Source organism: Oryzias latipes, chromosome 15 (genome assembly GCF_002234675.1).
Source record: "Oryzias latipes chromosome 15, ASM223467v1".
Classification (NCBI taxonomy): domain Eukaryota; kingdom Metazoa; phylum Chordata; class Actinopteri; order Beloniformes; family Adrianichthyidae; genus Oryzias; species Oryzias latipes.
This window is the reverse complement of record NC_019873.2, coordinates 10,393,343-10,403,537: the sequence shown is the minus strand read 5'-3', so window position 1 is coordinate 10,403,537 and position 10,195 is coordinate 10,393,343. Positions and strand designations below refer to the sequence as shown.

Below are 10,195 nucleotides of genomic sequence, written 5' to 3'. Positions count from 1 at the left end.
CAGTTTAGGCCCAAATTAAAATGGTGAAGGCGTGCGCTCGTGCGCTCAACCTAAGGATGTGAAGCAACAAAATAGATACGTCTCAGTGGCTCTACATTGAAATGTCGCGTCTAATTAACAAAATATAAAGATATGTTACTTTTAAAATATATGGAATGATGAACACATTTTTGTGCGCAATTCTTCTTGGGGGGGGGGGGGGTATCAGGTGGTGCTGCCACCCGTCTTTCATCCGGACTACGCGCCGCCGGGATGCGGTCAGGCTCTGTGGTGCGCGGAGACCACCTGAGGATCTGCTTCATCCACCCATGCAATCCGCTCTGCGTGCGCACGAGAAACGCCCCGTGCGCGCCCCCTCCTAGCTCTGATTTTCAAACGTTTGTTGTTTTTTTTTATCCTCGCGCCTCTCAACGAGCTTTAACATATTCAGACGTCACTGAAGGTGGATGACGCCTCAGACGTTTCTATAAAACCCCAGCGGGCCGCGCTCTCAGCAGGAGTAGGAGTTACCGGTTCGGGGAAGGACAGAGAGTTGCTCTCCTGAAAATAGAACCTGGTTTTGAAATCGCGGAGAAGGTGAGCGCAATCAAAAACAAACCGATTTCTTTGCAGCTTTTGCGCATCGTGCAGTTTACTCTACCTCCATCCATCTTTCATCTTTAAGCTGGTTTAGAAAAGGTTTAACTTAAGAACCGCAGGTTTGAGAAGCCCGCGCCGCCCGGAGGGCGCACTGAGCCCCTGAACTGTAAAGGCGCAGATCACAATAGACAAGCCCGCGCACGCAAACCCGTAAAAGTGTTTGGAATAGCTGACAGTTTCTCCTCACTTTGGAGCGCAGGACACTGGAATGAAGGGAGTTTCCTCGCGCGCATCCATCTGCTCCAGTTTCATCCACAACACGCGCAAAAATAAAACTCCATAGCGTCAATGCGCGCACCACCTGAGCCAGTGTCGATTTGTATCTGTTTAGTGAGAAAAGGGGGGAAAAAGTGAAGACAGCAAAGAAAGGAGGAGCTGTAATAGTACACGTTTGTTCTGGCAGATTTTCCAGGACAGGAGGAGACCCACGCGCAAAGACGCAGGTGGATGCTGGGAAGAGAAGCCACAAGATGTTTCAGTTCGGGGTACTGTCGGCTCTGGCCACCGCGCTCACGTCCGTGCTGTCCGCGCTGCTGCTGTTGGCGCTCACCCGCCAGCTGTGGAGCCTCCGCTGGAGCCTGACGCGGGACAAGGAGAGCAGTCTGCCGCTGCCGAGGGGCTCCATGGGCTGGCCGCTGGTGGGAGAGACCTTCCACTGGCTGTTCCAGGTGAGTTCAGCTGCTTCCTGCTCATAGCATGGCTTAGGTCTGAGATCTACCTGGGCTTCATTGCATTGCAGGGAGGTTTTCAAAGCTGCGTTTTCTTGTCCCAGAACAGGCTGCTATGCGGGTTGCGAGTGGTTTTAATTCTACACAGTGTTTCATATGAGCAAATTTGACTAGTTTTCTCAATGTATGTTGTTACAACTTTTAAATTATCTGCAAATGTTAAACAAACACCGGCTTTAAAATTACAATGTTTGGCTTTAAAACACGTAATTTTTCTCCTTGGGGATTATGAAAAGAGGTCGTTTGTGCTCAAACCGAAAAACAATCTACAAAAAAGTCTCTCAAAACTACTGATTTATTATCTTTTAGTATCCAAAATTCGTTTGTTGTCAAAAATTTATATTTTAAAAAGATACCGGCAGAGCCAAAAACAATCTAGATCTTCAGACTATGATGATGATTTTTGGCTAATCTGGTACACACAGATTCTGGATCCAATTATCCATAATATTTTTGTTAAATATTTTCAATGATGAAAGTGGTGAATTTTTGCATCCAAGGTTTGTTTAAAATGAGGGAATTGTTCTTCGAACTACCTGAGCTGTGTGGTCATCCTTGTGTTAAAAGATAAACAAAATTATTTTTAAATATTATTATTACTTTTTTAAATGGTAAACAAGTTAGATGAGAGATTTTTTTCTCTTTTAGAATAAAAAAATATTTTTACATTTCTAAATAATCTCAAGGACTCAGAATCTACAACTTGATCCGTTTGTTAATTCACAAATGTCATTTTGATAACTTTCGGAGTCCAATCTCAGTTCCTCTTGCTTTCTTGTGTCTTTTCATTGTCGCACTCTAATTTTCTGCTTGACTGATGTCAGAACTTTGTTGTCTTGAAGCTGCTCTGCAGCTAAACTTGAGGAATGCTCCGCGTCATTGTTCATTCTGAAAACTCGTGCCTTCATCAGCTTCTATATTTATATCCATTCCTTCTTCTTCACCAGCAATGTCTGCAGCAAAGTACAGTAGCCCCACAGCATGATGCTGCCCCCACCATGCTTTTTCCAGTAAAGATTTTGCTTTAGTTAGTTAGTTTTTTAGTTATTGGTCCCAGCAACATTTTATGTTGGAATTTTGGTAAAAATGTTTAACTTGTTACTGTTTTTTCAAACAAACTATGGTAATTTGTGAATTGAATTCACCAAGCTGTTTAAAGCCAAAGTCACCCAATTGAAATATTTGACCTGAAATCCGATTTAAAATCTATTGCAATAAAAACCTGTAAATACAAATTGTTTTTTCCCCCCATAAAAGAGCCCTTGCAGCTCTAATACTTAATTCAAGTTTCTATCCTATTCTTCAGGGTTCAAACTTCCACATCTCCCGCAGAGAACGCCATGGCAACGTGTTCAAGACCCACCTCCTAGGGAAGCCTCTGATCCGGGTCACGGGTGCAGAAAACATACGGAAAATCCTGCTGGGTGAGCACAACCTGGTGTGCACACAGTGGCCCCAGAGCACGCGCATTATCCTGGGGCCCAACACCCTGGTCAACTCCATAGGAGACCTTCACAGGAGAAAGAGGAAGGTAGGAGGGTGGAGCTGTGGCTTTAATCCTGCAGGCCCTGATTGCCACGTGCATCCCAATAACTTTTTATGACGCCTGTGTCTCTGCTTCCTTTAAAGGTTCTAGCCAAAGTCTTTAGCCGCGGGGCTCTGGAGTCCTACCTGCCCCGGCTGCAGGACACCATCAAGTCTGAAATCGCTAAGTGGTGCTCTGAGCCGGGCTCCATTGATGTGTACAGCGCCGCCAAGTCCCTGACGTTCCGCATTGCGGTGGCGGTGCTGCTCGGTCTGCAGTTGGAGGAGGAGCGTATTGTGTACTTGGCCAAGATTTTCGAGCAGCTCATGAACAACCTCTTCTCACTGCCCATTGACGCCCCGTTCAGCGGACTCCGCAAGGTGAGTGACCTGACAGTGACCTTGGTGTCAAATACCAGCACAGGAACATCATTCATGGAGAACCATCTCTTCTCAGGGTATCAAGGCCAGAGAGATCCTGCACGCCAACATGGAGAAGATCATCGAGGAGAAAATGCAGCGGCAGCAGACGGAGGAAGAGCACCAAGACTTCTTCGACTTTATGATGTCCAGTGCCAAGGAGCAGGACCACGAGCTCAGCATCCAGGAGCTCAAGGTACCAAGGTCACAATCTGCTACAAAAATGTGTTTAGGTGTGCATGATCTCATCAATATTCCATATCCACCAAGACAGCAGATCGTGTTGAGACATGTTTCAAGAAAAGGATCAAGGATTTAGAAAACTACTTGAAATGTAAAGTTCTCTTATGCATCCTGTATTTTACTCTGAAGTAATGCAACAATCCTGATCTTCAAAACGTTTAACATTTAGCTGTAAATTACCATATTCTCCAGATTACAACTCCTCAGGAGCTTCTTTAAGGTTTACATTGAACTAGCAATCAGAGGTTTCAATTTGTCTTAATTTCTCCTTTTTGACAGGAAACAGCAGTTGAGCTAATCTTTGCAGCTCACTCCACCACAGCCAGTGCCTCCACCTCTCTGGTTTTGCAGCTTCTTCGCCACCCAGAAGTGGTGGAGAAGGCAGGAGTGGAGCTGGAGGCAGAGGGGCTTGACTTTGACTCCAACCGGAGCCAGATCCCGCTGGGTGTGATGGCAGAAACGGCGCAGGATGCTTTTGAGACAACCTGCCTGTTGGACCAAGGATTTCCAAAACCTCGGTCTCACATCCCGTATCTGACTTTGGAAAAGCTGAGTCAACTGCGCTACATCGACTGCATCATCAAGGAGGTGCTGCGCTTCCTGCCGCCCGTGTCAGGTGGCTACCGCACAGCCCTGAAGACATTTGAGCTTGATGTGAGTCAAAACCCCTGGTTCATGTTGTTGACAATGAAAAGCTTAAAGTTTTTCAAAACTAAAATCCAAATTTTCCAAAATAGTATTTTATTTACTAATGAAAAAAGACATGGTCCTACTAAAACACATGATAATTCCTCCTGCAGATGAAAAAAGCATCAATTTGAACATAAGTAATGCAAAGCCTTCTAAATGTGAACTGAAACCTAAACAAAAAAATAACAGACAACAATAAATATCAATAATAAATAAATAAATTAAATAAATTATTTGGAAATAACTTCACAAAAACATTTTAATTGCAATTTTATTGAAGAATATCACAAAATCTAAACCAAAATTATAAAAATATCCTTACAAAAATGATTTATTCTGATTGTTTGCATTAAGAAATAAAGTAGTGTCATCAGCGTAATGGAATTCAGAGGTGATCTTAGTTTGAATGACTCCCCGTGTCAGCAATCGTGAATGCCCCCCTCCTCACTAGCTATGTCACATAAATTGTGGGGTATTTTGCTATGGTTGCGCCTGAAGGTTGAAGCCAGAGGGAAAAATCAACAATCCCTCTCATAGCCATACTAATGGCACCTTATGATTTTTTTTTTTAAGATTTTCAATTAAACAACATGTAAACCATTATATATTCAATTCAAATCAATTTTTTTATATAGCCCAATTTTTACAACAGTGGGCTACATACCAGTAATTGTGTAATAAAGATGAATCATAAAGAACATCAAGTCATAAAATTCAATAGCTGATTGCTAAACTAAACTAAACAGACTAAACTAAATTTGGCATCCCTGCCCTTAGAACTTCCTTCCGGTATTAGAGCCTCCTTCATATATCGTATTTCTTTTGTGGGTTTAGTTAGGAATAGGGGAATATTGACCTGATACCAAATTTATCTCAATTCATAAAAGGCCCACTCCAATGAAAATGGTGTTTTTGGTATTTTTAACATGTTCTTTGGACATTTTTCTGACGACAAAGGGCAGATATAAAGAAAATTAAGCTTAAACTACCATTTTCGGAGTATTTCTTTATTCTAATCATTGTGACTCAGGAGCAGAGGAAAAATGCAGCTCAAAAAAGATCGTATTTTTTGATGTTGAAAATATGCATGGGTCGGCCACAAGCTCCCTGCTCTGCTCAGCTCTGCAACAGAGACGGAAGGCGAAGACAGGATTGCTCCACCCCAACAGTTCCAATCACAACTTTGAAATGAGTTTCCAATAAACTACTGATGCTCTGCAGGCTTTTTTTTATTTTGGCTAAAACAGTATAATCATAACTGAAAATCCACTGGGAACACCTCTAGAATATTTTCAATTTTTCCATTTCCATTTCTTTATTTCCTTTCATTTCCATAAAACAACAAAAACAAAAGACAAAAACTCAAGTTCGTATGCAAGGGAAATGAAAAGAAACTTGTTTTTCTGTTCCCTTTACATTTTAATAATAGATCAAATATGATCAAAATGGGACTTTAAGTCCCTGCCCATTTTCACTTCTGAATAGTTCTGAGAGAATCCCTCTAGATCCAGTATAGACTCAATAAAAAACGTGACATTTGATGTGATAAATTAAAGGAGTAATGACATTGGATTTGTGAAATTACTTTTTTTTTTGATCAATTAAAAATCTACTGCTGCATGGATGCCTGACATTTCCCTCTTTGCATAAGTGATAAATGTTTACTTGAAATTCAAAATACAACTTTTGATGGCGCTTTGTGAAAGAACATCATTTTCTTTTGTACTGGTTTGCCTGTTAAAAGTTGCAAGAACATCAATACATATTTTTACAAAGCTAAAGAATTAAAAGCTTGTTTTAAAAGAAAAAAAGAGTAAATTACAGTAAAAGCTGAATTGCTCTTTTAAATTTAAATCTTCAGCTTTTTTTTCACTGTTTGGTTTGGCTTAAGTCCCCACCTTGTTTCCAAATTTACTATGCTTAATTTAAATTTTACTAACTAGGAACCACCAAATGTTGCAGTTCTTCAAATGACCACTAGTTACCGGTTATAAAGAGGGAGTGATTTTTTTATTAATTCCCAAGTTAAAACTTTTTTATTTACTCTGAAAATGATATTGCATAAAATCTAGCTTTAAAAACGTTTTCATTGGGTATTGTTCTTTTCCTATGGATGAAAATGGGTGCACTTTTGAGCATGATTAGAGGGAATTGACTGATACATCAATGTACCAATTGGGTAACACAACAAAACTCAGTCTTTACTATCTTACCCAATCAGCAATTAGCAAAAATGTGGGTGGACTAAAGTGCAGTATCAATGACCGATCCACTTCAGACTTCATTTTCACTGCTCAGAATCTTATGGTGTGACAAGAGATTAATAGTCTGTTTATTTCATTATTAGATTGAGGCACATTTAAAGCTGCTGGTTTGAGTTTACAAGATTAAAAAGAAAGCTCAAATAAACTAAGACATCACTAAAGTTTTTGCAGTTTTTTTTCTGATGTACTTATTTAAAATGGGAAAAAGTTTTTTTTCTAGTCGGAAAGTAAACCTTTCTTGGAAAACGTCAAATGAAAAAGGTACTGCCATGGCAGTCTCTGACTGTAGGTGGCGCAGTTTGGAACAGCAGCAGCTCTGTTCTATCTGAGGGGCAGCCTATAGGCCTTGCTAACATTAATAGAACAAATGTGTGAGTGTGAATGATCTTCATCATCACAGCCGACTGACTCCCAGGTCAAAGACATTCTCATGAAGGATTAGCGAGGTGTCTGCTGGGAACCTGACCCCTCCCTGATCTCTCAATAGCCCCTTTTGCCATCATCCTGCCCCCAATCTACTGCCTTAATTGAAAAAGAACAAGCAAAGTTTAGAGTGACCTTCGACAATACCTCTGGCCTCATTGATTCCACCTTTTTCTCACATTATAAAGGCCCAACAGCTGAGAAATAATGGTGGCTCTGAAGGTTGCTTTATGCCTGTTCATTCAATTAAACCTCAGTAAAATCTGAACAAGGACATTCCACGTTTGCACCAATAATTGGGGAAAAAAGCCGTTAGGATTAACAGAGCAAAAAAGGTAAATAACAGTAAATGAAATAAAAAAGTGAGTTTTCCAAAAAAAATAGAAATATAAGTACACTTGTGTAAAACTTTTAGGTGTTTCCAAACCAGAAAAAGCAGATGTTAGAATTTGACTAAAATATGTCATTTTGCCTTTATTTAAAAATAAAAGAAATGAGAAAAAAGACACAATCAAACAAAAAATAATGCCGCATTTAGAAATTCTATAGATCAGATCTGCATGTGTGAAGAGTACCAAATATTTGTTTTTAAATAAAGTTTTATTTATTGGTATTTGCATCTGTTTGACATTAGATTTGAATTTAAAAAAAGTAGGTTAGTGGGAGCTAAGACAGAACTCACCATTGCAGTTAGCGTTTAACCAGGTACAAAGGAATTAATGGCAAATTGTTAGAAAACAATCAAATGTCCCAGCCACTGTTTGGTGAGGTTGGGGTATATACACAGTACAGGTTGTCAGTGTGCACAGCACACAATAACTCCCACCTAGGGACACTTTATATAACCAGATAACCTACAAAGCATGTTTTTGGACTGTAGGGGGGAAGCTGGAGTGCCTGGAGAAAACCCATGCATGCGCAAGAACATGCAAACTTCACACTTGAACCACGACTTTCTCATTATGATACAATGGTGTTACCACTGCACCACCATGCAGCCCATAACAACTACCAGGATAGAAGATATTTTTTAGAATAGGTTGAACTATGTACTTTTTTTCAACAAACTTAATTGGTTTTTTTTTAGCTTCCTGTTTCTTTCATTTACTCACTTTAAGACAGCGTTTGTGATCATTGGATTCTTTTATCTTACAGGGTTACCAGATTCCCAAAGGCTGGAGTGTGATGTACAGCATCCGGGACACTCATGAGACAGCAGCAGTTTTCCAGAGCCCAGAGATGTTTGATCCGGATCGCTTTGGCCCCGAGCGGGAGGAGAGCCGGGCGTCTCGCTTCAGCTATGTGCCGTTCGGTGGCGGCGTGCGGAGATGCATCGGAAAGGAACTGGCACAGATCATTCTCAAAACCCTGGCGGTGGAGCTGATCGGAACCTGCAAATGGACTCTGGCAACGCAAAACTTTCCCAAGATGCAGACGGTGCCTATCGTTCATCCTGTCAACGGGCTGCATGTACGCTTTTCATACAAAAACCCGCTTTAGGTTGCTGTAGACTCAAAGCTTTGTAAAAAAACTATGAAGCAGCTCTGCGGAAACACTGTGAGCTGTTATTCTGGAAACACTCTGTAAACAAAGACCTCCTGATGGTTCGGTTCATGTTCAAGAACAGGGTTCACTCCGCTGGCCTGCAACTGCTGTTCAACGCTCAGCAGTTTTAAGTTTGATGGCCTGCTGTGCTGAACTGCAGTTCTCCAATCCAGTTCTGTCTTCAACTATGTTCTAAGTTATTAACGTGTTTAGATGGAAAGTCAAGCTCGTTTTGAAGGTAGGACTTTGTCCAAAGCGAGGTAGAAGCTGGAGAGACTACAAGAAGGTTCTGTTCCAAGAAAGTCCACTGACTGGGCTGATTTCTAACATGTTGCCTCTCTATGAATCTCCTTTAAGTTAATGAGGACCAAGTTTCAAATATGACAATGTTTTTTCTGACATCTCATGTCATCTGTTCTGTCTTTTGGATTCCACAGTGTTTTTAGCAGCACCATGTGCTACAAGCATTTGCAATCCCCCACAGGTTGTTTGCAGTCAGCAGACACACCCTGCTCCACAGACTTTTAAGGGGACTGAAACCACATCTGGGTTTGCCTGGTCTTCACTTTTGAACACACCTGGACTTGCCTCCACAGAAACATCACAGAGACCATCTGAGACAGGAGAGACTCAAAATGAAACCTTGAACTCAGGCCAAGCTTCTGCACCTCAGCTTTATTTCTGAGGTCCATCTTTCACAACATTCTCCCTTTATCTGCATGAATGTTACATAGCTCTGTGTATCAAATGAAGTAGCAAATATGAATAAGCTGTATTTAAATGCAAATGCAATATGTGTTGTATTTTAACAGTTTTAGAAATACTAACTTGTAATATAAAGGATCATATATGGAAACCGTTTTTTCTTCTAGAACCTAGAAATTCTTGACTGTTTAGAGCAATATATACAGAGAGAAAAGTTTTAATTAATATTGTTATAAGTGAGGGAGTTTTAGGACAGTTTCTGTGTTGGTCTTTAACCTAACAGATGAGCTGTGAAGTCTTATGGGCAGATGGATTTATGGAAGGAGATAGCACTTTTTTTGCTTTATGGAGTCTGTACATATTTGTCATGTCTTTTCAGATGTAGCTGCTGTACAGTTGGTGGAAAGAGTAAACAAACGGTAAACTAACATGTTGTGGTTTGAGTTACATTGGGTTTCTTGGCCAAAAGTAACCTGGGGGCAACACCTTTCTTCAGCAAACCTGTTTACATGTTTTGAAGATTCCAAGCCTCCACTTTTTCACGTATAAATCATCTCTCCTTTCATCCAGATGCTTCTCTCTTCTGAAGGTCAATTTGCCTGAAACCATTTTCAATTCAGTTTATTTCAAATCAGTTTATGTACAGAGCGTCAGTTCACAACTGAGGTTGTCTTTCAGCGCTGCACTAAAAGCTCAAATCCATCAAATTGAGCTTTACTTATTCTGATTACTACGATCCAGTTCATTCTAAAGAATCTGGTCATTGTTTTACAATTCGGTCCAGATAAATCCAAAAAGCCCACAACATCATATTTCTATATAAACTCACTGGCCACTTTATTAGGTACACGTGTTTAACTACTCGTTAATGCAAATTTCATAATCTGCCAATCACATGACAGCAACCCAGTGCAAATTGGCATGTTGACATGGTCAAGACGATCTGCTGCAGTTCAAACCGAGCATCGGGGATTTAAGTGACTTTGAACATGCTTGTTGGTGTCAGACAGGCTG

At 40.6% G+C, this 10,195-nt stretch overlaps 1 protein-coding gene across 1 annotated transcript; it reads left to right on the top strand.

Annotated features, from left to right (window-relative positions):
- Positions 1 to 247: 247 nt before the first annotated feature.
- LOC101163759 (cytochrome P450 26C1) lies at positions 248 to 9,609 on the top strand. The gene is made up of 7 exons (XM_004076978.4): positions 248 to 576; positions 1,043 to 1,307; positions 2,674 to 2,898; positions 2,997 to 3,272; positions 3,349 to 3,507; positions 3,834 to 4,208; positions 8,087 to 9,609. The coding sequence occupies exons 2-7, from the start codon at positions 1,110 to 1,112 to the stop codon at positions 8,429 to 8,431; spliced, it is 1,578 nt and encodes a 525-aa protein (XP_004077026.1). The 5' UTR covers positions 248 to 576; positions 1,043 to 1,109; the 3' UTR covers positions 8,432 to 9,609.
- Positions 9,610 to 10,195: the final 586 nt, after the last annotated feature.